Genomic DNA, 27,797 nt, shown 5'->3' on the forward strand with positions numbered 1-27,797 from the left:
TTTTGAAATGTTTTGCAAGAATATTCTAAATTTAAAATCATGAAATTTGTAACCTGGTGCTGTTTAGCAGTTTACATATACTACAATAGCATTGGATTTTATTTGTATGTATTATCCATAGTTAAATTGTCTTGCAATCTAATTCTGCATTTAAATATTCTGAAGTGTAGTTGGGAAATGAGGAATTGTTTGGCTTCCTTTTGCTCTCCCCAAATGCAAACCCCATTGCTCCTTTTAGAGTGATATTTCTTAAAATATTGCACAAGAATTTTAAAAAAAATTGGATAGCCTGAAGGTTATAGATGTAAACTAAAATATCAATTTAATTGTCTTCATTTGGTCGATTCTCAGAACATACTGGGTTAAAGTGATTGACATTTAAAACCTTATCTATATTTTCTGTAAATGTTACTGTAGCAAACTATGAATGTAGCTAATTACAGAAGAATCAAATGCATGTTTGTTCATTAGTTTTGAACTGAACCATCTATATAGAAACACTTTTTGGTTTACTCCATTAATATTTGAAACTCCACTGGGTAACTGGGGTGTTAATTGGATGTTTTAGTGATCATTCATTTGAATTGTATTGGGCAAAAAAAAAATGAAATGACATCATAATGGTTGTAATCTTTGGCTAATAATCATGCTTAAAAACAAATTGTGCACATATTTAATAGGATTTTAAAATTGGAGAATCTTATTGAACAGGATGAAGCCATTTGACTCTCGTGCCAAAAATTGAAAGAGATGCCCAAATTGCCCCATTCTGTTTTTCTTTTGGCTCGTAAATATTTCCTCTTCAAATATATATCCAATTGGAGATGGACAATAAATGTCACTATTAATAGCAATATCCACACCATGTGAACAAATATTTTAAAAAAACTTCAGCTACTGGCTTGCATAGCAGTGTTAACAGTTTATCCTTATTCACTGCCTAGGCCATTCATAATTCTGAATATCTTTATTCAATTTGACCTTGACCACTTCACTTTCAGGCAAAACGGTCTTAATTTTTCATTCTGTCGTCCCTGTACTTGTACCCCTTAATCACTATAACTACTGCAGTTGCAGAAACTGCACTTGGGAATCACCAAGCTTACATCATCACTTGCGTTACTTTCTAACTCTTAACAGTCTCATTGACCAGTGAACATGTACAAAATAAGTGGCAACCTGAAATATCTGTCTGTTTCATTCTTAACTGTTTGCTACTGTTCACCAGGAAAAACATTTAATCAAAGAACAGCTATTAAGCATATCTACAAACATTTGCATTTATCTGTTTGAAATTGAAGAATGATAGCTGCAAGAGTACACTTTAAAATATTGATTATAAATGCTGATTGTTTACACCTTAGGTATTGGAAGTGGTGCATCTTTTGTATTGCTGTAAATTTTTGCCAAGTTTACAAGCTATCTGCCAGTTGGCATAGTGCCTGGAAAGTTTCAATGTGACTATTGTTTTGATCCTTCAATGCACATCCAGTTCTTGAAGGCCAGTGTTGAGCTTGGAACTTTGTAACTTCAGTCCTGTGTCAAAGTAAAAACTTAGCAAGTGTGGAGCAATCTTTAATAAAGGAGATCATACTTAAAGCTTTAGTTTGGTAATTCTTGAATGGTATGTCTTTTTGATCCCTTGTAAACAGTGTTTCTTTAGTTTGTGTTAAAAGGGTGCAAATTTTCATAATTATTCTTTGTTGCAGAGTAGTAGGCTGGTTGATACCAGCATGCTGCTGAGGTTATCGCTCATGGCCCATTTCCTGCCCTCTCCAACCCACCTCTTTGTCAACCTGCTGGTGAGTAAGGTCAGGATCCAAAATGGTGAACTTTGCTTGATAGAATGCTTTCATGTTAGCTGACTAGTAAAGTGCACCCACTGAACATCTGAAAAACCTAGCATCCAACAAAATCCATTAAGGGCAATGAATGGAAAACAATTTGAAAATCAATTTTTATTACTAATTAAAAATCAATGTTTATAGAGAATCACTAAATATTGGGAAAATAAATAATTAAGAGCATTAAACCAAATGCAGTTGAATAACAAAAATCATTCTACATTTGCCCTTCTTTCTTAAAGCGCTTCTGCTTTTCAAATAGTTCGACAAGCCACTACTTCAGTGAATGGGTTCCTTGGTGTAAGTGCAGGGAAATTCAGCAAATTATTGCTCTACTAGATTCGTATGAGTAACCCAGTGGCAGAGTGCAGCCAGCAAATTCAGGAATACCATGGTTACACAGGAGTTCCGAATTTGTTGATGTTTTATGAAGATAAAGGCTGGCAGCTCACTGTGGAACTGCTGACATCTCCTGACATGTATCAGCCAATAATTTGCAGTGAAGTAGAAAGTATATACCATGTTTTGTTGTGAATATGGTGCCTCTTCATCTTAAACATCCCATGTAATTTGTTCACCCTGACATCATGGAGTCTCTAATCCAGAAACCTAATCCCAAAAACAAAGTGAGTGTAATGAAATATTTGCCAGGTGAGACTGCATCGGTTGTGTTTACTGTGAGTAAAATGTGATTTCTGTTGAAGGAATAAAGAAATTACTTTATTTGCTGAGTATTTCAAGTAATTGTTTTGGATTTTCAGCCTCCTGTAGTTTACTGCATTTGACTTGTCACAGAACTGTTTATCAATGATAACATTTGTTGGTAATTTCCTTACCATTGACTCTAGGTGTGGATTCAAATCCCACTTAGGAGACTTGAGTACAACAATACGATCAGGCAGTACTGAAAATGCACTGTCGAATGCCTCCTTTCAAACAAGGGTCTCTTGATATCTACCCTATTTATCATCAGAAAGACCAATGGAAACAAAAGCATTGCAACATCACCACCAAGTCCCCCTCCAACTTGTACATCTCTCTGACTTGGAAAATATATTACAGTTCCTTTGCTGGGTCTAAATCCTGGGAATCTTTCCCCAGAAGCACTATATAACCCTTTGTGTTAAGGAGCTGTGGTTTGAAGTAGCTCACTACCACTTTCAAGTCAAGGGTATGCAATAAATGCTGGTTTTCATAGTGATGTAACTATCCCAATAAATTTCTTTCTTTTAAAAAAAAGCTTGAGTAAAAAAAATCCATTGAATTATTTCAACAAAATCCAAGGCATTATCCTTAATGTCTTGGCTATTTATCTCTTAGACACACTTGGAAGAATTACTGATTGTAGGTGCCTAGTGTGTGTAAATTTGCTGCTGTGTTTATGTAGCTACAATGGTGAGTGAACTTGGTACTTGGTATAAATCAATTTATAATGTATTGAGGTTGTGAAAAGCATTAGATAAACATTCTTATTTAAGTTAAACCTTTTCCTCTGTGCAACAAGAATTTGATCTAGTTTTATTTTGTAATCTTTGATATTTTTGAATACTGTTATTATTTTAAGTAATTTTGGTGTACAAGAGGCAAATGTGGTCAATTTACATGCAAGAATTCTGCGAACAAAGATTATTCGTGTTGTGGTTGAGGTAGAAGCAGTAAATAGGCACATGATCACATCCCTGACTAAGCAATCCCAAGTTTTAAATGTCTGTCTAAAGTTTTGTGCTCGAGTTCGTACTGAGGCATATGTGATGTTTGTCTACCTTTGTTAACCCGTAATTTATTTCTTCTTTTCATATTAATCTCCTAGTGATATAAAGTTTGATTATTAAGTGATTGATGTCTTTGTCACTTGCTCACCAATTAACAAGGATCATTGCTGTTTGTAACCTAGCACCATATCTTTGCCTTTGCACCATATCCTGTAGTAGTCTTTTTTGTTAACCAAAAATGTAGTGGTCTTGGATTTAAAATTATTAAAGTTTTTAGCTAGAAATTTTTCCTAACTGGCTATAATTTATTTTTAATGGTAACTTGTAGTATGAGATTCAGCTAGTAAAATAACTTCTGATTGCCCCACCAATTTCCCTTTATCATTAACTTTGACCAAATCATGCCTTGACCTTTTGGGGTACGTAAAGGCAAATTGTATTTAGTAATAGTATTTTGGTGATGCAGTGGAAGGGGATGCACTCATCTCCAGTGATATGGGTTCAATCTTGACTTCTGCTGTCTGTGTGTTTACTCCTTCGCTCTGTGAATGCATGGGTTTCTTGTGGATGCTCTGGTTTCCTCCCACATCCCCCAAAGAAACATAGATTGGTAGGTTAACTGGCCATTTGTAAATTGTCCCTAGTGTGTAGATAAGCAGTAAAATCTCGGTGGGGGTGGAGTTGATGGAATGTGAGGAGAATAAAATGGCTTGGTGTAGGATTAGCTCAAGGCTGAGTGCTTGATTGTCAGCTGAAGGGCCTGTTACTGTGCTGTCTCTGACTCCAGTTACAAGGATAGACTGAAGAAGCTGGAGTTGTTCTTGGAACAGGAGGTAGAGAGGGTATTTAAGAATCATGAAGGATCGAGAGAGTCATGGAGTAATACAGCAAGGAAGCGGACCCTTGGGACCAGCTGGTACATGCTGACCGAGATGCCCACCTAAGCCAGTCCCATTTACCTATGTTTGGCCCATATCCCTCTAAACCTTTCCTATCCATGTACCTGCCTAATTATTTTTTAAGTTATTGTACCTGCCTCAACCACTTCCTCTGGCAGCTCATTCCACATACACACCACCCTCTGTGCAAAGAAGTTACCCCTCATGTCCCATTTAAATCTTTCCCCTCTCACCTTAAACCTGTACCCTCTAGCTTTTGATTCCCTTTCCCTGGGGAAAAAGACTGTACATCCATCCCGTCCGGGTCCATCATGATTCTATACACCTTATCCTGTAAGGTCACCCTTCAGTCTCCTAGGTTCCAAGGAATAAAATCCTAGCCTGCCAAACCTCTCCCTATAACTCAGGTCCTGGAGAACTGGCAGTATTCTCGTAAATCTTCTTTATACTCTTTCCAGCTAAGTGTCTTTTCTATAAGAGGGTAACCAAAACTTTACATGATACCCCAGGTGTGGCCTCACTAACATCTTGTAAAACTGCAGCATAACTTCCCAACTCCTGTACTTGATGCCCTGACGGAGGAAGGCCAGCATGCCACGTGCTGCCTTCACCACCCTGTCTACCTGTGACGCCACTTCCAGGGAACTATGTACTTGTATGCCTAGGTTCCTCTGTTCTACAACACTCCCCAGGGCTCTCCTGTTCACTGAAAGTGCTGCCCTGTTTTGACTTCTGAAAATGCAACACCTTGTACTTATTTGGATTGAATGTCATTTTGCATTTGTCAACCCACTTATCTAGCTGATCAAGATCCTCCTGTAATTTTTGGTAACCTTCACTGTCTACAACACCACCTATTTTTGTGTCATCTGCAAACTTGCTAACCATGCTTTGTTCCTATTGGCAGAATGGTGAGAAACATAGAACAATAATGATTGCAAAGAGGACATGAAAATCTGTTATGCAGTGAGTGGTTAGGGCTGAGAATGCATTGCCAGCAGTGATGAATCAGAATCCAATTTATTTTATGATGTGAAATTTGTTTTGTGGCAACAGTATAGTGCAAGGACAAAATTACTATAAATTACAAAATAAATAGTGCAAAATAAAGAATAATGAGGTAGTGTTTATGGGTTCATGGACCATTCAGAAATCTGATGATGAGGGGATTGTTGAGTGTGGGTCTTCAGGCTTCTGTGCCACCTCTGTGATGATAGTAATGAGAAGAGGGCATGTCCTGGATGGTGAGGGTCCTTAATGATGGATGCTACTTTCTTGAGGCACTGCCTCTTGAAGATATCCTGGATGGTGGGGAGGGTTGTGCCCATGATGGAGCTGGCTGAGTCGACAACCCTCTGCAGCCTCTTGTGATCCTGTGCATTGGAACTTCCATACCAGGTTGAGATGCAACCAGTCAGAATTTTCTCCACTGTACACCTGTAGATATTTGCAAGAGTTTTTGGTGACACACCAAATCTCCTCAAGCTCTTAATGAAGTAGAGCTGCTGGCTTGCTGCCTTCGTGATTGCATCAATGTGTTGGGCCAAGGACAGATCCTCTGGGATGTTGACATGCAGGAACTTAAAGCTGCTCACCCTGGTGCATGTTCTCCCAACTTCAATCCACAGGAACTTAGTCCATTGGTTTACTGGAACCTCACATTAACTTGATGGCACCTGGCTGATGAGGAATATTTCATTTCTGATGTTCATTTGATCAATGCAGACCAGAAATTCTTAGGCTCATTTATGTGTCCAGATAATGTAATCATTAGATTGAATCCATTAGTTTAGATTAGACTTTAATGAAGACAATCATGTGGATGTGGAAGTCAGCCTCGGAATAATAGGCTTAAGGAAGACGAAAAAGTGGCAGATGGGGTCTTTTGGCATGTTGCTGGTGGCCCCTGTGGTAAATACATTGAAAAAAGCATTTTGCCTGAGGGCAGTGAAAGCCACGGAAGGCTCAATTGACTAAACTATTGGTTGACTCTCAGTTATACCAGAATGAAGCCTGACTATTGATGAATGCCTTGATGAAACACGTTTTTGTCCCAAAAATTTATTTGGTAATATTACAAGTCAATGGTAAAGTTTGTAAATATTATTGAATAATCCAGTATTCACTTCTAGTCAAAGGCTTGGCATCTATATCTTGTCTAGTGCTGAGTTATAGAATAGGAACATAGTTATTACTGGGTTTAATTCTCAATGGTGAGGGGGGAAAAGTCCTAATTGGGTTTTGGCAATTGTGGATATAAGATTCGGTTTTCCACCCAATGATGACTCGTTATTTTATGGTAGTTTAGTGTTCAAATTTTTGTTTGCCTTTGTGGACCAAAATAATAAAAGCAAATTGGTGCTGTAGGTTTGTAATGAAGTTATTATCCTGGATATCTTGAAGCCACACCTTTTTGTTGTTAGAGGAATTTGAGCCAAGAAGGGGAAAGGGAAAACTGCATGTTAAGTAGTACAATTCATGGAGATGACTAAACAAATGCTGCTGCTTGGAGATGTTACAATCTTGGATGAAGTACAAACTTTGGAAAGATGAAAGTTTTGCTCCTTGAGGTATTGCTGAGTATGCACTGCTGATGGTGAATTCCATAGATTATGAATACAGCCCAAGGGGTGGCAAATATTTTCGAATTTAATTGAGCAAATTAAAATGCTATAGGATTGTGGAGAGGTGGAAATAGATTTGTGTTCCCACTTTCCATGATGGATTTTTGGTGATTTTTTTTTTCTAACTTGCTGATTTTCTGATACTTGGTGTTAACTGCTTCATTAATATTGCTATCATAATGGTTAATTAAGTAACTAAGGTGTTTCCTTTGGGAACATTTATATAGCAGATCATGGGTAACCTAAATGTGACCAACAGAAGACTGTAAAGGAAGTGATTGTTCTTGCAATAATCTCAAATACCAGATGTTTGCTTCTGTGATTTACTGCCACTGCACCACAGATTGTTGTAGCTGAGTAAATTTGGCGCTCAAACTTTTTAGTCTTGTTCAGTAGAAATCTTTAAGTTGAATTATGTTAAAAGGTGAAAGAACCCACTGAATTTAAATTGCAAGAAAAGAAAACAGGCCAATAGAATAATAAGCCGTCAAATTTATCAGATGCTGGCTTTCAGGGGTTCACCTTGTTTCAGAGGATTTCTGCAGCTGTGATGCAAGATGACCAATAAAATGTATGGTTGAAACTTGAATAATAAAAGCAGTTATCTTGGTCTAAGTAATGTAAGCAAGGTCAGATCCATCAGGAGACTAATTACCACATGGACAATAACCATCGACCAAAATGAGTTGTTCTGCTGTGCTGATTTGTTATGCTCATAACCAAACAGCTTAATATTGGATTCAGTCTATCTCTAATGCTGTAGAGACTAGACTTTGGGCCAATGGTTCTGCCAGTACAAACAAGCAGATTTACACTTTGAGGTCAGGACAACCCAGAGCACATGGCCCGTCAACTACTTGCTGTTGTGGTTTTAGTGCAACAAGTACAGCAGTCTGTTTGAACAGAGTTGGGGTGTTATGTCCTGGGTGTTGGAGTAGCCAGGCAACTTTGGGATGAGAATCGTAATGCTTTCAGTGATTCAATAAATACAACGGTTGTTGGAGGAGAGTGGGGTGGGGGGGGGGGGGGAAGGGGCAGGGGCTGGTGGGTAGAAAGGAAAGAAGTAAAGACTTAAGTAGTTTATTCTCAGATACAGAAGAATAAAACTGAAAGCAACAGCACAAATTGAAACAAAAACAAACATTGAAATTACTATTGGGTTCAAGTAGCATCTGTGGAAAGAAACAAATTAATGTTCCAAGTCGATGACGTGTTGAATATACTTCTCTCTCCACAAATACTGCCTAGCTGCTTAGTTGGTGTTTACATTATTATGTATGTTTTCTCTTTACAATATTTTTATTAATTCCAAAAAATGGAGTATATGCATCAAAAAGAGGATAAAAATACTAAATACATTGTGTTAAATCATACTTGAAATCACAATACTCTGTCACATGTGATTATTAATTTAATAAAGAAAAAATTGGAATAATTTTATTATTAAAAAAAAATCTACATCCACTAACAAAAACCGGAGCTGTTTGGTTTTAAAAAAAAGGCAAGGAAAGACCCTTGAGACATAACAGTATCAGCCAATATCTGTACTTTAGTCACAAAACCAAAGGTTTTGAAAATAATTCAAAAAAAGGTCCCCACAGGATTTGAAAGTCTAAGTTAGATTCAAGAATTGAACAACAGATCTTCTCTAGATTCAGGTATGACTTAACATCCTGTAACCATTGAGCATGAGGAAGCAGAGTAACTTCCTTCCATTTAAGCAACACAGTCCTTCTGGCTATAAGAGAAATAAAAGCCAGAATATGCAGATCAGAAGCCTCAAGTTATCTTTTTCTCCGACAATCCCAAATAATGCAGTCAAAGGATTAAGTTTAAAATTTATTTTAAAAAGCACAGAAAAAGTTTGAAATACCTCTGTCCAATATTTTAAAGACTCTGACACGTCCAAAACGTGAATTAAAGAAGCCTCTCTGTTATTGCATTTGTCACAGTAAGGAGATATATCTGAATTAAAAATGGGATAGTTTGTCTTTAGACAAGTAAGCTCTATGGACCATGCATGTTTTCTATCAGATATAGTATCTGCAGTTTTTCACTTATTGCATGAGTTGTAATCAGGTCTAAAATATGGATCTTTTATTATCCCTTAAGTTTGAGATAAGGTTGAGTTTGAAACCATTTTGTCTCTTTGCAAGTAATCTTCTTGCAAAGAATTTTACATCTTCCACTTTTAAATATTGGCAGGATTATAAATTTTGTGGAAAGTGGTATTTAGAGAAGTAATCTACCTTGAGCCTCTAAATGGAACAGAACAGCTTTTTTTTTCTGGGGCAGTTCAGTATATCATGATTGTTATGTCATGAGCATAAATACTTATTCTTGAAATTGTATTTGTCTTGTTATTTGATCTGTTCTAAGAAATAACAAAGCATTATGATTACAATCAATTGAAGTCATGAAATAACATACTGTAGCTGTCATTTATGAAATAAAAATTTCCATCTTTTACATTTTAAATATTGGCAGAAACGAATGTATATTTTAAAGGGGTGATTTTTCCCATAAGTGTCTAGAACAGTATTTTGACACGACTGCAACAGGAGAAATGCTTGAATGATATTATTTTAATTGAATTTCCAGGATTAAATTTATACCAAATCTTATAGGATTTGAGTTTACTTAATTTTAAGATGTCTTGCCTATCCAGAATTCCCTTCGTATTTGAAAGAGTTAATTATTCTGTAATATGTATTGCTGCAGATCTATTGTTTCAGCTTGTGCAGTACACCCAGAATACAGCCAAGGTATTGAATGTGTGCCTGCAATTTGAGCAAGTCCCCAAAGAACATTTTTTTCCATCCAGAATTGTTTGTTAATGGAGTAAGTTTTATATATATAAAAATAATTTTTATATGTAAAAAAAATTATTTATTCCCTCTAGATCATCTTTCCAGATGGATGTGTGTGTGTGTGTGTATATATATAATATACACACAATTTTATTTCAAAAACTAGGATTATGGCATTAAGTGGCAGACCTGGAACTCATACAGTTAAACTTTGACACTATAATATAATATAGCTATGCTCTCTATCAGCAAACATATTTTGTACAAAATGCAGTGACATTTTAAGTAAATGTTTCATTTATCTTCCAATGTTTCTAGCTCTTTTTTTAAATTATTATATCATTTTGATCTGAATGTTCAGAATTGTTGATTTGTACTTGGGCAGTAATCTACAGATACTTGAAATATTCAGTGACCAACTGAAAATAGGATTTTCAAAACATCGTTAACTTTGAGTTATTAGAGCTATTCAATAGGCATTGAAGCAGTATAGTACTTTAGAAAGATGAATTTGTGTGAATATTTTAGTGAATATTTAATGCTGAAGACAGCTTTTTCATTTATGTCCTTTTCTTTCCTGTTAAGAGCACAATTAAATGTTTCTTCCCCCACCCACCTCAGCATTTTATTTATTTTGGTTGAAGTCCTGGGCCATGGTTACACATTTAATGAGCTTTCTATAAATCTCTTTGTAATGGCTGTTCAGGGGGTTGTTATTTGGCAGTAAGATCACACCACTGTTGTGTCTAATCCATCCTTGTTTGTGCGTGCAGACTTCAGTGAAGAAACTTGCAGAAGCAAATGGTATCTCAAATGGTATTATCTTATTGGCTGAAAGGATTCACGGAATTAGTCACTGGTTTATGAGTTAACTGAAAAGTAATTTGACAACTCTCCCTTTCCTCTCATCTGGAGGGTGTTTTGTGTTTAAAATTATCCACACAGATACATTGAAGCATTCCAGAGATACGGCAGAATTGTGCTGTTGTGCTCTGCTTTTACTCGTGATTTTATTTATCTTTGCTCAGCTACACTTTGGATATAATCACTTGACTTTTAGAAGAGTCTTAACACAATTAACTAATGCGATTGAAACCTATTATACCCTAATACTTGATTAGTTTAAGCACATAACTAAGATTAGGTGGGATGTTATTGGATCATTGTTTAGCTTGCCTTTAATGGGGTGCATTGTTTATGGAACTGTTTGAAATAATTACCAGTTGTGCTAAATTTAGAATTTGAATTTTTAGCATTTAGCTGTTCAGAATCTTGAGTCAGATTACTCTTTGAAACTACGTTGCAATTGTCAAGGACCTGAAGTAATTTTGATATGATTAACAGACATGGCTGGGTAACGTTTAGGAGAAATCGCAAGGAAAATACCAAATATAGGCAAGGTGTTTTAGCCAATGGTTTTCAAGGGTTTTTGTGTTGTGAAATATTCAAAAACTATGACATTTATTATTGTCAAGCAGTTCAAAGATTTTGCTTGACAAATTGAATAATCCAGCAGGTATAACGTTATAGGGCACAAAGTATCATAAATACTTGCAAAAATGGAAACTATTCCAAGCAGTAATTTCGTCTCATTATTTTGTTCTGTATTAATGTAAGAATTATATTTTCCAGATTACCAGAGTCTTATTTGTGCCTCCTTTTATTTAAAGGCCTCCTTGCCCTCCCCCACTACCACCATACTACTTTTAGTTTGAAGCTTCTTGTCATATTTGGCAGTAAAACCACACAATTATATCCAATCCATCCTTGTGTGGAAACCTTGCTAGAAAAACAATGCAAAAATGGATGAGTGATTAGTTCCATTGTTCCTTCATTAATGAGGTGGGACATTGTTTCCTGTGTTGTCTATCTTATTGATGTGTTGCACAAAAATGGGGAACTTGAATCTTGTTTGTGAGGGGTGGGGGCAGGAGAAAGTGCTTTGAGAAGTGTTGGCTAGAAAATTGTTAATGTTTCACTGATGTTATGGTGACGTGATTAGAAAATGTCATCTATACTCACAGCAGGAAATGTTTCAGCTTGATAGTGGAAACTGACTAAATGCTTGGCTCAATGGATGGCAGTCTGGGTTTGGAAGACAAGTTGCAGTTATGAACGTGTCCTGTACTGAATTAGGGCTGCATGTTTGGGTTGTGGTTCAGCATCAAACTAGAAATTCATATGCACTTATAAATCCTATGGTATATTTGCCCTGTCGAGATTTTTTTGAATGATGAAAGATGATTGGTTGTTCATACTTTTTTTCTCAGGCTATTGCTGTTGGCTGGACTCAAAACAAAAACACCTTCTGCAGTGCTTTGTGAATTAATACTTATGAGAACACAGAAATTAAGCCCATGAATGTAAATAAATGAAGTGTTTTTCATGCAAGGGAATAGTTCATGTTTGCTGCCAAACATTTGTTTCCAGTCATTGTTAAATTTATTTTTGAACTGATGTTAACACAATGAATGTTCCTGAAGTGATTGGGCATAGTGCCACCTCTGAGTCAATGTATTCCACTTTGAAACTCACAGCACTCATTTGGAGTAGCAAGCCACAGATACTATGCACAAGATTTTAGCCAGTTTAAATTTTTCTATTCAGGTGGTTTGTTATCCTCAAAGATCTAGCTGGCACATATTCAGGACTTAAATAAATTACATTGCATTTTATTTTTTACTTTTTATTTTTACTTTTATCTTTTACTTTTTTAAACTGCATCTTGCATATGAATTTTAGTAGAAACATCAGCTCCCTCTACTTAATTTTTCAGCCTTTAATTTTCATTTTGCTATATTTAACCAAAGAGTAATAAGACCAAAATGTTGCATACACTAGCAATCTGAATAAAAGTGTAAAATGCTGGCAATACCGAGAGGGGAATTTCAGTGGTGAGAGGAGCATAATTGATTATTTATGTCAGTGATTAGATGATACTTGCAGGCTGTGAATATAGTGGGCAGAAGCAGTATGCTTTTTCAATCTTTTTGAGTCAAGGGACATGTGATATTCAGCTCACTAACTGGCAATAACTGCAGTACAGTGTCATGCAACCTCAAAGGTTTAAAAACATTTCTGTTCAATCATAAGCTATCAGGTATAGAGAATCTGATGTTTTCTTGATTTAATGTTCGAAGTTCCCTCTAGTCTAAATGTACCAGGTGAGAGACTGGTGCAGACTGGATGTGGGAAGTTTTTAAAGAATTGAAACTGAGGGAAAAGTCAAAATTTGTGTCAAAGTGCAAAGATAAAAGGTACCACCAGGATCCTTTGTGCAGAGTTCTGCTCGAAGGTTAATTTAAGGCATCATCCCTGATATAAAGTGCCTGGCTGAAACAGCACTGCTATGCATAGTAATAATAATCTTTAGTTCAGACTAAGGAATGGTTTCAGCAATGCAACCAATCCCATCTTGACTGTCTGTGGGTTACTTTTAATATGCATCAGTATGATTGGGTATGACATTTGTCCCCAACATGCTTTGCTCTTTCCCCTCCTTGTTATGACAGGAGAAGGAATATATTTATAATTCTAATTGGATTCGGGTCTGAACATGTGGAATTTATTATGGTTTGTCACACCTGACTCTGGTAAGTGGAGGAAATGTCATTTTGTGTTGCAGCAAGTCTCTAGTTGAGTGATGCTTATTCAGAGTCCTCCTCTTTTATAAAGATTTCCACAGCTGCTTCAGTTAAGCTGTTTGCCAGCTTGTGTTAATGTAGGACTCTATCTCTCAAGGTATACAGTGCACAGGCTTCATATAACTTCATAATTATCAATATCTGATTAGAATGGCAAAGCATTAGAATTTTTAAAGGGACTTATGAAGTTGTGGTTCTGTTGAATTTAGTTTCTGCAACCTAATTTAACATTTTCTTTGTTTTCTGCCAACCTTCTTCGCTACCCACCCCCAGCACATTTCCCTTTTCTGCTCTTGGTCAATTTTCCCTGTGTATTTCTACACTTCCTTAATATCCTTTGTCTTTATTTTCTTAAAATCTATGCACTACTGTGTTAAGGCCTTTTGGCACACATTTATAAATAACAGCCAAGCCTTTTCCTTTTGAAGTGTAAAAAGTTTAAGAATATTAGATTGCTCAGAATAAAGCCATTTAAAATCTTAATTCCTCAAGGAGAATTGATAAATAAGACCCTGATTGAAGGTGCTTTGAAATAGCCAGTATTTAGTCATGATATAGATGTTCATGTATAAAGCAAGCAAGAGGAGGAAGATTATAAGGAAGTAGTTGAGGGAAAAATTACATAGATATTTGAGGGAGGAAGCAGTTTGATGTACTAGTTTTTGTGACTGGCCTGGTGGTTAGCAAAATTTTCTTTTGCTAATTTTCTATAAAATGGAGTTTGGGGAAGATTGGAAGATTCTGATCATATGAAACAATTGCATTATTGAGGCTATTTGCTTAATGAACCATCTGAACCTAATGCTTCCTGGGTATGTCAAATTGTTATGTCTCAAGTTAGGAATAAGTGCAGTAAAAGACTGTTGCACGTTTTGTTCCATTGTCCCTTATTAGTTTCTATTCTTGCTGTAAACATAATTTACAAAAAGGAATCAATTGGGTACAATAATTAATCTGGTATTGTTATTTCTTCAATCTTTTCAAGTCAAGGGACATGTGATATTCAGCTTCTACCTTCCTGACTTCAAGAGCATTTCAAATTGAATTTTCCCTATACAAGCTGGGGAATATCTCAAAGGATTTTAAAGCCATTTAAATACTCTGAAGTACCAAGATTCTTGTAATACAGGAACCATGATGGTCAATTCATGGGATTAGAACAGTGAAACAGAAATAAGATTATTACCAAATTTGATGCTGATGATCATTCAAGAATAAAAATTAACTAGGGTGACCTTGCACTGAAAAATACTTCCTATTGAAATGTTGTATTTCCCTCAATGCAGTTGAATGAAATCTTGTGCAGCATCCCTTCACTATTGCTTAGAATGCAATAATATAGGCGACCCCTGTGCTACGGTAGTTTGGGTAATGGAAATTTGTCCTTGCAGAATTCATGAATCGTTACCAAAAATCTGGGATATAGAACATAAATTTGCTCTTATGAAATTTTAAGTGGGGGAGAAAAGTAGATGCATTTTTTCAACTCATTTCTTGATACATACAGACAATGAGGCTTTACATTACAGAAATTTGAGAAGCGGATAGTTTTCTAGGAATGCATCCTTCCCACCTCCCATGATGCGGAGGTCAGCTGTGTGATCAATTTAAGACGTGATCATATAAAATTCTGACTGACAAAAATTATACCTGGAACTGCTATACAGTCTATCATCACCAGGATATATTAGAAATGAACTATAGTGTTGCCTATGTCTAGAATGTTTGTAGTTTATGGGTGTATTCATTGTTGAAGTAATTTCATAAATGTTGGATTCTACGTGTCTTTGTGTGACCTAAGTACTTCAATGTATTTTTGCTGGTGATATAATAAATTAATTTTATAATGGAAATTGATTATATTTTGAGCACCCTCTCTCATGCTAGCCATCTGATAATTTTTGCGACCTGGCAAGTAGCTTGGTTGCACTGGATCAGTGATTTTTGTTGGGGGGGGGGGGGTGTGGACAGAAATAGTGTTTGTACATAAACTACATTTGAAGTTTTTCCATTTGTTCACAGGTGCTGGTGAATCTGGCAAAAGCACCATTGTTAAACAGATGAAGTAAGTATGCTGTTGTTTTTGCTGGGCACTTGGGTGTCTGTGGGGAGGGGTAGGAGGATGATGTTGTTTAGTGTATTAGAAAGTGTTGAATTTTCTTTGCATCGAGAAATTAAATTTATAGTATACTTTTCTTTGTAGGATTATACATGAGGCAGGTTATTCAGAAGAAGAATGTAAACAATATAAAGCTGTTGTCTACAGCAATACCATTCAGTCCATTATTGCCATTATTCGAGCAATGGGAAGATTGAAGATAGACTTTGGTGATTCTGCAAGAGCAGTAAGTATTATAGAGAAATTTTAACATTCTAATTTCATTGCTGGACTCAAGTCTGATCTTGTAAATGTTTTGTGACTAGCAGATGAAAGTTAAAACCATGGGCCAAACTTGAGTAATTTGAACTTGATAGTTCATTGAAACCTTCAAGGTGGTAGGAAGAATAAATAAGATCCATTATTTATTTGTCTGTATAAGAAGTGTTCTGTGCTTGTGGTCTTTTGAGGACCAACTTGAATTACAATCATGATTTTTTTTAAAATAAATTTTGCAGGTATTATCCATGCTATGGGTACATGTAAACCTATATGCAATGAACAGCAATTATTCTGCCAAAGACTATTATTTCACTCTAGTTCTAGTTCACTCTAGTAGCAAGCACTGTAGTGCAGCAGTTAGTGTAATGCTATTACAGCACCAACGACCCGGGTTCAATTCCGGAGTTTGTACATTCTCCCCGTGTCTGCGTGGGTTTCCTCCAGGTGCTCCGGTTTCCTCCCACATTCCAAAGACATATGGGTTAGGAAGTTGTGGGCATGCTATGTTGGTGCCGGAAGCATGGTGACACTTGCGGGCTGCCCCCAGAATACTCTCTGCAAAAGATGTATTTCACTGTGTGTTTCAATGTACATGTGACTAATAAGGATATCTTATCTAAAAACAAAGTTGCAGAACTGCATGTTTTTAATACAAAATCATTCAGTAAGACAATGGCTGATCCTCTATCTGAATAGCACAATACTGCTCTTCATGTCCTTTGATGCTTTTTGTGTCAAAGTCTATCAAATTCCTCCTCAAAAATATTCAGCACTTGGTCTCTACAACCTCCTGTGATAGAGAATGTGACAGATTCACCAGCTACTGAGTGAAGAATTTTTTTCTTATTCAGTCCTCCTTTTTGATTTGATTGCAAACTTGTAATGACTGAATGAAGTGAAAGATCCATTTGCATTTCACACCAATGTCAATTTGAGATGTGTCCAACCAAATTTGTGCATGGATTGCATGAAATTTCTCCTTGATTTGTGTTTACATTCCATCTATCACCTTGGATTATCCATTTAATGCAAAGGAACCTAATTGTGTTTTTCATGTTTCCATTTGTCTTCCAATCCTACTCCTTTGGGATCTGTATTTGATTTGTTGTAAAATTTGTCTACCAATTTTACATGGAAAAAATATTCCTGTGACTTGTTGGCTCTTGACACCCATTTTCAAGTTGCTGATGCCAGTATCAGGTAAACCTCTGTTCGCTTAGGTTGATTGATGATCAAATCCTACTTGAAACAATGTGCCTTCTAGTCATTAGCTTTGCTGAAATTAGTACATTTATTTTTGCAGAACCAGTGGAAACACCAATCACTTGAAAAGGTTGCTGCCTTCGGATGTACGTCAACATAAAAGTGCCATTATTTAAAATATCCTGCCACAATTTATAAAATGGTTTCTTATTGGCTCTGGCACTGTCTTTAAATTTGAGTTGTTTTAAAATATTCTTTCAATACAAGTCATATTGTTGTTTTGGCTAGAATAACAATTGTTTGAAGATTTGTCTGATTTCTATGAGCTATGTATTTATGATGTGTCATTAAAAATTTGTACATTAATGTTAATAAAAGTCACCGTTGTCACTCTTGAACAAAGCATGGTCTGATGCAGGAGAAAGCACCAAGTCAGCATCCTCTGAGCAAATGTTAGTTGTTTCTGGATTTATGTAAGTGTAACTGGCTGTTATTTTTTCCAGGATTGAATTTGGAGTGGTTCCTCATTTTTCATTGAATGGAATTACTTAGAACATCTAAAGGTGGCCAGTCTATTGACAAGTTGGCTTGCCACCTTAGAATTCTGTTTATCTTCTGCTTAGATTTATTATGCAAGGTGTGCAAATGTTCTTTTAAAAGGTGTTCTCCCTGGTAGGCAATTAATGTATGTTCAAGGTTTCAAAAAAAATTAAAAGAAAGGAAACTAGTAAATTCATTAAGGAACATATTTGAAATCCTGTTTCACTCAAAACATTGAAATTTTCCCTTAGGATGATGCTCGCCAGTTGTTTGTCTTGGCTGGTGCTGCAGAAGAAGGTTTTATGACGGTGGAACTTGCAGGAGTAATCAAAAGACTCTGGAAGGATAGTGGTGTTCAGGCATGCTTTAGTAGGTCCAGAGAATATCAACTGAATGACTCTGCTGCATAGTAAGTATTGTATGTTATGGCAATCTCAGGAAATGGGGAAGCAAAACTGCTTCAGCATTCTGAAGCTATTTAAACTGTGAAATGTATGAGAACTTAAAAAAAAATTGATGTTCCAGATCCTTCATTGGAGGTAATGTGGTGCCCCCAAACATAGTAAGTTTATGTGGTTTATTTTTGCTAGCTGCTTGCAGTATTTGGTCTGGGCAATGTCATTTGGACTAGTCAAAGCCAATCTGAAAAGACTGATTTCAGCAGAAGTGAAGCAGAGCTGTTAAATAAATCTTGCCAGATGTGCTAAGATTTCTTATTTCTGAATGACTTTCAGCAATAGGTGTGGAGGTCTTGGTAGCTACTGGCTCAGATTTGATGCGAGACCAACTAATTGAATAGTTGGTCAGTGCTCACTGGCAAGATAAGCATTTCAATAATGGCAGAGTACTTTGACTAACATGGGGAACAGTACAATAGCAAGGTGTTGGTTCTTTAGGGTGTGAAAAGAGGAAATGATTCAAACATCTACATCAACTGAGGACTAAGAGTTTAACTAAAAATTTTAAAAGGACCATGGAAACTTGAACATTGAAAACGATTTGAGAATAACTGCAGCTTTTGATCACTTTTTTTGCTATCAGTTATCTGAATGACTTGGATAGGGTTGCACAAGCAAGTTACATTCCAACTCAGCAAGATGTTCTGAGGACCAGAGTTAAAACAACAGGCATTGTGGAGACCCATTTTACATTTAAGGACCTGCACTTTAAGTAAGTATTGTAATTCTTCCAATGATTTTAGTTGTAACTAATTTAACCACTTCACTGACCAGGACAGTTGTTTTGAAACTTCAAAATGAGCAGAGAAAAGTAAGTCTAATGATTTAATTTGTTATCACACCAAAATGAATTATCCAGTAAAATGAATTGTCAACGTCATCACAGGCACATAGCATTATATAAGCAGCATTCTCAAGAAAAACGTAAATTAAACATAAATTATAAACAATTTTTACAAAAACAAAACCAAAATCCATTTTAGTGCAAAGTGATCAGTTTTGAACAGTATATAATGTGGTATATAATGTAGTCTAGTATGATGTTGGTGCATTTGTGTGTAGATTTAACATACTTTTAAATTCTGTAAGATGTATAGCATGGAGGTGTTTTCGAGTATACCAAATGCAGCTCTGATTTAAAAGGCATTTTTTCTGTTGTTCTAAGTTTGCAGCAATCATCATCGCTTAAGCCATGTGTAGACCATAATTCAACGATCTTATTGCAGTATAGCTTGACAGTTTTTATTTTAGCTAGAAGAAACTTGTCTGTAGAAGATTTTGAACCATTTAAATAAGTTGCCAAATGCATTCAAATGATCAGAATACAATTGAAAAGTGGTTTGGAAGGGAATTTGAACAGTATAGTGCGTGTCACGACATTAGTTTATCAATATGCGACAATTATATTCCATTCCTCAGCCACTACTCTGTCCCTACCAGATGTGCACAGAATTGCTGCAAATATAAATGCATTCTTAAAGGTGGGGCCTAATATGTTTAATTTAATCATTCACAAAATATGGGAATTGCTGGCAACACCAATGTTTGTTGTCCATCTCTAATTACTCTTGAGCTCGGAAGAGAGTGAAGAGCCAACCACATTGGAGGGTCTGAGATTGCATTTCACGAGGAAAACGTTTCCTTCCCCAAAGGATCTTAGTAAATCAGAAGTTTTTAATAACAATCCAATAGTTTTACAATTACAGTATCAAGGCTGTTTTCCTTTTTGCTTCATATTTCCTGGTGTTTTCGTTATGAATTTAAATTCTGCAGCTACCTGCAAGGGTTTTGAACTTATCTCTACAGCTCTCTGACTGTGCTGCTAGTCCATTATGCTACACTGTACTGCCACTGGTTAAGCAACAACTGTGTCTTCAGGCAGCTAATCAGCTGCATTCAGGTTGCATTCTTGACTTATTGATTTGATGGCTTGGATAGGAAGTGCTTTGGTCTGAATTTTCAGAATTCTGAAGATCATCTGCCCCAAGTCTTTTGGATTGTTCTTAATGGATGTTGAAGTGAGGACTGTTTGCATTACAGTTAGGCAAGTGATACCACGTGGCTGGATAAATAATTTGCACAGAGTACAACTGTCCATAAGTGCCCATTATGTACTTGTAAAAACATGTCTTTCCCACCTACTTTAGTGGCCTGAGTTGATAGATTTCTGCATCATCTTTAAGTTGACTACTTCAGATGTTTATAAATGTAAAAATTCTGTGATGTTTCCTCTTAGAATGTTTGATGTGGGAGGCCAGAGGTCTGAACGCAAAAAGTGGATCCACTGCTTTGAAGGAGTAACTGCCATTATATTTTGTGTGGCCCTCAGTGATTATGATCTTGTTCTTGCAGAAGATGAGGAGATGGTAAGTGGATGAATCATGGTCTTCTTAAAGCAGCTCCTAAATAAAATATAATCTGCAGCCTTCTTTCCACTTCCTCCTCTTCCCCCCCCCCCCCCCCCAAAAGTTCCTGAAGCTAGAGAGCTGAGGAAAATGTGCATGGGGTAATGCTGCCATTCTCGTGTTAGAGTTCTGAGCATGGATACAATGCTGTTTGTTAGTGCAGCATTGGTGGTGGAGGTGAAGCTGTTTGCTAAACCAAAAACTCCTTGTCATTGGTGGCTGGTATCAGGAGAAGCTGAGTGGGGAAAATTGCAGTCTCTATTGGGATACTGCTATGTACATTCAACTGCTGGGTCAAAATATTTGCAAAAGGCTGGAAGCTGAATGACTAGAATCTGCAAGTGCAGATTACCAGGGAATTATCATAAGTCTTGAATTATTTTGCAACGATATGCTTTGAAGTAGTTCAGTACCATAGATCACTTGTTTTTTTATTTAAATGTGATTAGAACAATTTTAACAAATGACATTTACAGAATATTTAAAAATGAACTATCATTAAAATGTCATTATTATTCAGCTATGTCGAGTATGTCTTTTTTTTTTGTGGACATACTGATCTCTGACCCATCTCTACAAACAGCACTCTGTCTACTGTAAAGCTTTCTCTAAAAGTGACATTTAACAGCTACCTGGTATGTTCATTTCACAAAAGAAACTGATAGCCTTCCTACTTGAAAAAATTGGCATGGATTGGTCTTTTAAATTTTTTTTCCTGCTATTTTACTTCATTGGTTTTTGGCTTTAGAGATCACTTGTTACGTTATGAAAATTGGTATTACATTTGCCTTGAAAACTATTGTGGGGTCAATAGATTTGGAATTGGTTTATTGTCACGTACTGAGGTACAGTGGAAAAACTTGGCTTGCATACTGTTCATACAGATCAGTTCATTACATAGTAAATTGAAGTAATACAAGGTTTTAAAAAAAAAACAATGCAATGCAGAATAAAGTATAACAGCCACAGTGCAATGCAGGTAGACAATAAGGTGGAAAGTCATAAGGTTGATTGAGAGGTTAAGAGACCATCTTATTGTACTAGGGAACCATTCAATAGTCTTATCTCAAGGATAGAAGCTGTCCTTGAAAAAAGAGAATGTTTGGGGTGGTTGGGGTCTTTGCTTATGCTGGCTGCTTTACCAAAGGATCAAAGTATAGACAGAGTCCACATAGGGGAGGCTGGTTTCTGATGTGCTTAGCTGTGTCCACAATTCTCTGCACTTTCTTGGGCAGAGCAGTTGCCATACCAAGCTGTGATGCATCCAGATAGGATGCTTTTGTATGGTGCATTGATTAAGAATTGAGGGTTGATGGGGACATGCCAAATTTCTTTAATCTCCCGAGGAAGTAGAGGTGCTCATGAGCTTTCATGCTGTGGCTTCTATGTGATTGGACCAGGACAGGCTATTGGTGATGTTCACTCCTAGGAACTTGAAGCTCTCAACCCTCTTGACCTCAGCACTGTTGATGTAAAGAGGACATTGAGTGAAAGGTTGTTGTCATGACAACATATTACTAAGTGCTCTATTTCCTTCCTGTACTCTGACTTATTACATTTGAGATACAGTGGTATCATCTGCAAACTTGTAGATGGAGTTAGAGCAGAATCTGGCTACGCAGTCATGACTGTACAAGGAGTAGAGTAGGGGGCTGAGGACTCAGCCTTGGGGGACACCAGTGTTGAGAATAATTGTGGTGTTGCTGCCTATTCTTATTGCAGTCTGTTGGACAGGAAGTCAAGGATCCAGTTGTAAAGGGAGGTGTTGAGTCCTAAGTCTCGGAGTTTGGTGATGAGTTTGCTTGGATTTGATAGTAAAATCCATGCTGAAACTTCATTGTTGTACTTGGGGAGTGGTAGATTGTCAAAATCTTGAGAATTTGGATGTAATGTTAAACCCAAGATGTAAACTGGAGATATTATGATGGAGTAATATTGATTTGAGCACTTTAGAAAAAATTGTTCATTGATAAATGCTATGGGATTTTATATGTCCACTTATAGTGTAGACAACAGGTTTTAAACAACTGATCTAAAAGGCAAAGTTTTTGAAAGTTCATCTGTCCATCTGTGATGGATTGAATTGAACCCAGCTTATTTGTACAGTGAGTTAAATCATAAAGTATTATACTAATTCTAATAATTGTATTTCTACAGAATCGAATGCATGAGAGCATGAAGCTATTTGATAGCATCTGTAACAACAAATGGTTTACAGACACGTCCATCATTCTGTTCTTGAACAAGAAAGATCTATTTGAAGAGAAGATAAAGAGAAGCCCTCTTACAATTTGCTTTCCTGAATATGCAGGTAAAATAGTAATATTTTAATATTTGCATGAAAATGCCAGACTTAAGACATATTTGATGGGTCTTGTATTAACCCTTCAAATGTTAAGAATGGATTCCATGAGCAAGGGGCACAATCTGTGGTCAACAAAAGGATAATGGTAAAAACTGAACAGCAGGTACATAAGGGCTGGTGGTAATCCAGAATACAGTAAAGTCCTTGTGATCCAGCAGCGGAAGACTAAAAAGTTCGCCAGAAGGGAGGAAATTGATTTTGAGAGAGAACTTGTATGTCACAACAAATCCATAAAAACTCCTGCTATTTATGATTAGAAAAGTGACCTAGGTAGGTATGCAAAACAGCCAATGAGGCTTTTTGAAAAAGGGAGGATAGAGGGTGGGGAACTAAGGGCCAGTTAATTTTATATCCATTGTTGGCAGGATGCTAGAATCAATGATCAAAGAGGAAATCATTTAGGAAAGCTGAATATAATCAAACCTAGTCAACATGAATTTAAGAAAGGTAAATTGTTTGACAAGTTTGCTCAAGTCCTTAGAAGATGTGACGGGTGGTGTTGATAGAGGGGAACCTGTAGACAGATTTCCAAAAGGCATTTGACAAGGGGCATAAGAGGCTGATATATGTATGAAGAGCCCAAGGTGCTGGAGGAAGTATATTAGCATGCATTGAAAACTGGCTGTCACAGAAAACAGTTGAAGTAAATGGGTCCTTTTCAATCTAGAAGAATATAACTACTGAAGTACCCCAGAGATTGGTTTTTGATCCTCATTTGTTTACTATTTACATTAATTACCTGGAGTAGGGAATGAAAATAGGTGGAAGGGCATGTTGTGACGCAGATGTTATTCTGCAACAGGATAGATTACAGATGACTGAACTGAAAAATTGAATACCTTTATAAGGTGTTCAGATCTTAGCAAATTCACATCGAACACTGCTTTTATTTCTTGTGTGCATAAGTATTTTTACTTCACTTTGGTCACCAAGGCATGGTTATTTCAGAATGTTGATCAGCCAGGAAGGAGGCCATGGTTTAATGTGGTCTTTGAAACAAATCTGAGAGATTGTAACTATAGGTCCCTAGTGTTGTCTTGCTCTTGTAATTCACGTAAAGTGTGCACTTTCTTAAAGGAATGACGTGTCTCTTGTTCTGCTTGGTTGTTAAATACTATTCTTGTACCAATTAATTTGGATTTGTAGGTTCTATGACGAGGACACTTTAAAAGGCTGGTTATCTGGCTTGTTAGATCAGTTGTAGGCCTTGTAACCATAGAATGGTGCATGCAGTATAGTTGAGAATATACTAAAGGTCCTTTTGACAGGAAATTAATATTTTGTAATAAGCTAAATATTTATTTTTTAAGCTTCTGTTACCCTGTTATACAGGATCAAACACGTATGAAGAGGCTGCAGCTTATATACAATGTCAATTTGAAGATCTGAACAAACGAAAAGACACTAAGGAAATCTACACCCACTTTACATGTGCCACAGACACCAAAAATGTGCAGTTTGTGTTTGATGCAGTCACTGATGTCATTATAAAGAATAACTTAAAGGACTGTGGTCTATTTTAAAGCTGTTGAAGGGATTGGTAAGTTGCCTTTTGTTTTTCCTCTTGACAAGGTAGAATTTTCAGGCAGAATGTGTGGAAAAAGCTATTTGTGAAATGATACATTGGAAAACTGTACAGTTGATTTTCTAGTTTCAATTGGAAACCACCATTCTTACTCAAGAATTTTACTCTTCCCATCCCATCCCCAAAATCTCTTCACTTATGGTTACTAATTCCAGTAGGTTAATCATTTTTTTATGATGCATCCTCTTATTGACGACACATTTTCTGAGTAGTTCTCTAATTTATGAAACTTGATATAGATTCCAATACAATTAACAACTTTTGAATACAAGGCATGATTTTAGATTTTGCATAATGGGGTTATATCCTACATAATCCATCCCTATTCCTTGATAAATATTCTATATATCGCAGTGGCGACTTCTAATTTTTCAACAAATCATTAATTATTGAGTGCATTAGGCTGTTCTGGTTATGTAAATGTAAGTCTTTTTCAGTTTGGGAATGTAATTAAAATTATTGGAATGCATCCTATTTCTCAAACATTTCAGGAAACATGGAGAGTTTTTGTTGTTTTAAATGGAGGATTTTATTTTATTGCAGATTGAAAATAAATATTCAGTTGAACCTGTCTGCTTCTGGATTAAAGTAAGGGAAGATGTGCTGATTGGAGGACCAGTACTGTACAATTTGCCAGTTGTAACAGCTTTATTTATGTTTGTCTTGTATATTTTCTAAGTAATTAGAGTAGTGTACTTTGAACAGTTTGTGTCCAATTTGTTTGTATGCCTGTAACTGTAGCATTGTTAATTGTAAGACATTTTACAAGTTTTTCCTAAGACATCCTAATCTTAGAATTACGTCTCTAAGAGGAGGAACATTTGTACTTTAGCTTACCCAAGAAGATAAGCACATTTCCTTTTCTAGCTTTTGTTAATTCTGCATGCTTTGTTAATTGTGCAAGATACTTTGCTTGGCAGAATGTAGCATGAATACATTAAGCTAACAGGTTTCTTGTGATCATCACCTTTTATTTGCTTTCACATAATGATTGGGAGTGCACTGCTGTGATCCGCTCCATCTAAGAAGGGTTTTTAATCAGTTCACTACTGCTTACAGCAGAATACTAACCATCATTATTCTACATTGCCTTAAAGGTAATGCCAAAATTTTATACACTTTTAACTGAAACAAACTGAAAAGCATTTTTGTATGCGAAACTTAACATTTGTACGTGTATCCTTTGGAAAGATTCATTGAACATTTGGGAGAGTAGAAAGATCAAACACATCACTTAATAAAATTGCAGTGACTCGGGCAGTGTCAATAAAATTTTAAGAGTATATGCTTCACCCAAAAAAGTCTGTTCCACTTAGAGAAAGGGTGACCTTTTACAACATAGAAACTTGTAATAAATCGGGGAATTCTGGTTAATAATACCGGAAGTAAAGGTACTTTTGAGTTTACATTTACAAAAGTACATTTTTTTAAGCTGTTTCTCTGACCATACATTTGAGGTAAAGTTGGAAGTCTGTTTCAAATGCTTTCTGCTGTACAGGGTACCAGCTTCACTATTTGTCTACTGCACTGTAATTTTTCATCAGTGTAATTTTTTTCTTTACCCTTATGCAGATGATGAATTTTTTTTAGTTAAGTGCTTAACTTAAGATTTCTGTCTTGAATCTGTCCTGGGGCTATGTAAAATGTATTCATGAAATCTTGGTAAAAGCTGTCACTTAGAAAATCTTGTAGATACTTTACATTTTTTTAGTTTTTAGATGTTTTTGTTTAAACTAATGCCACCTGTGCATATGTTTGACCAATCTTAGCATTTAATTCTAACTTAAGTTGGGTCAGATACAGTTATGTCAAGCAAAATAAGTATAAAGTGCATGCATTCTTTTACTGTAATGCAGGAATGCAGTCATTATCAATTTAATTTTGTACTGTTAAAACTGTTGCCTACATCCTAAAGAATGTGCAGACTAAAAGCAGGTATCTAAATTTGTCACCTTTTGGAGCTATTTTGTGCATTTGAGTGATGTAGGCTAAGATTGTGGTTAAATGTACTAACTGTACAGATGAATTTATGTAAAATTTATTTTCGGTTTGACCTACAGATCAATGTGAAAGAAAATTTGCTAATGTCACTGATTTTTAAATGTAACAAAAAAGCATTTATAAAGTAACTGAAACATTAATCCTCCTGCTAGGTCAACAAACATATGCTATGTTATCCTTGTTGATTTTCTTTAAAGTATATCCTCTTCATCTGTAAGAGGCAATTAGGACTTGGATAGCTGCAGTCAATAAAGAATTATTTACAATTAGTCCAAATACTTTGTGCCTTGCTGGTGAACAACTTTTCTATCAACCAAATCTTATTCATGAAGCATTTTCTGATAAGTGCAGCTAGATCCACAATCTGTTGATCACACTGAATACAGAAATAAGTGGAATTTAATTGTGGAACCATCTTGCACTGTTCCTGGGAAAAATGTAAGATTTGGCAAGACAAATAGAAACTACTGACTCATATCGGTGATCATTACTACTGCTTTTTTGAACTTGGTCTGTACCATTATGGATGTCAGTAAGTGAGCTTAAATAAAATTTGAGTTCTGGAATTTTACTGTCTAAACTGGTTTGTGGAACATTTGCTTTACCTTTTTTTTTGAGGCTCCATGTGCATGTCTGCTGGTTAAATGTCTTACTTTCAATCACAGGTGGTTGCCTTCGGCTTATCATTGTCTCTCATGTTTGTGGAGATGAATATATGTCATAGCTTTTCCTGAACATGTACATTTCATAGACAACTATGGGGAGTGCATGGGCTACTTCATCACAAAGACGAGAGCTCTTTATTTGGCAGGCATCTTGATGTTGTAAATCTCAAGTCCAATGTGGTATGCTATGTTTGATTAACACTGCTCAATCTGGGTCTTTGCCTAGAAACTGATCATTTCGCTTATGTTGTCATCTGTTCTCCACCTGAGCATAATTAATCAAGTTCCATGTTACCATATTTTTATAACTCCACCTGCATTTCTTTTGATCATCAAGCTAATCCTTTTTAAATATATACTACCTCTGTAAATTAAATGTTTGTTCTGTTAACTTTGGTCATTCGACACTGGAAATTATATTTTTCTTCAGTTGGCCACTTTGTAATTTTAATAATTTAAGTGGGAAAAGTAATCTCCAAAAACATCTTCATGACATTCACATGAATGCTGAAGCCAAGCCTGAAGCATTTGCAGTGTCCTGCCAGAAGGGCTGAGTTGGATGATCCAATTCAAGAATATAGATCCCCAGAATTATGGAAGTCGGTCTGTAATTCACCACATGATATCAAAACAGCTGGGAACGTTGGCTACTGGGAACGTTG

At 36.1% G+C, this 27,797-nt stretch overlaps 1 protein-coding gene across 1 annotated transcript in view; it reads left to right on the plus strand.

The window, feature by feature from the left end:
- gnai1 (guanine nucleotide binding protein (G protein), alpha inhibiting activity polypeptide 1) overlaps positions 1-27,036 on the plus strand; it is a 29,835-nt gene extending 2,799 nt beyond the window's left edge. The window contains exons 2-9 of the mRNA XM_052033423.1: positions 15,556-15,598; positions 15,737-15,878; positions 17,908-18,065; positions 18,698-18,826; positions 20,351-20,480; positions 22,677-22,830; positions 24,217-24,424; positions 25,013-27,036. Coding sequence (XP_051889383.1) covers positions 15,556-15,598; positions 15,737-15,878; positions 17,908-18,065; positions 18,698-18,826; positions 20,351-20,480; positions 22,677-22,830; positions 24,217-24,407 — 947 coding nt within the window. The 3' untranslated portion in view covers positions 24,408-24,424; positions 25,013-27,036. The remainder of the gene's footprint in view (positions 1-15,555; positions 15,599-15,736; positions 15,879-17,907; positions 18,066-18,697; positions 18,827-20,350; positions 20,481-22,676; positions 22,831-24,216; positions 24,425-25,012) is intronic.
- Positions 27,037-27,797: the final 761 nt, after the last annotated feature.

Source organism: Pristis pectinata, chromosome 19 (genome assembly GCF_009764475.1).
Source record: "Pristis pectinata isolate sPriPec2 chromosome 19, sPriPec2.1.pri, whole genome shotgun sequence".
Classification (NCBI taxonomy): domain Eukaryota; kingdom Metazoa; phylum Chordata; class Chondrichthyes; order Rhinopristiformes; family Pristidae; genus Pristis; species Pristis pectinata.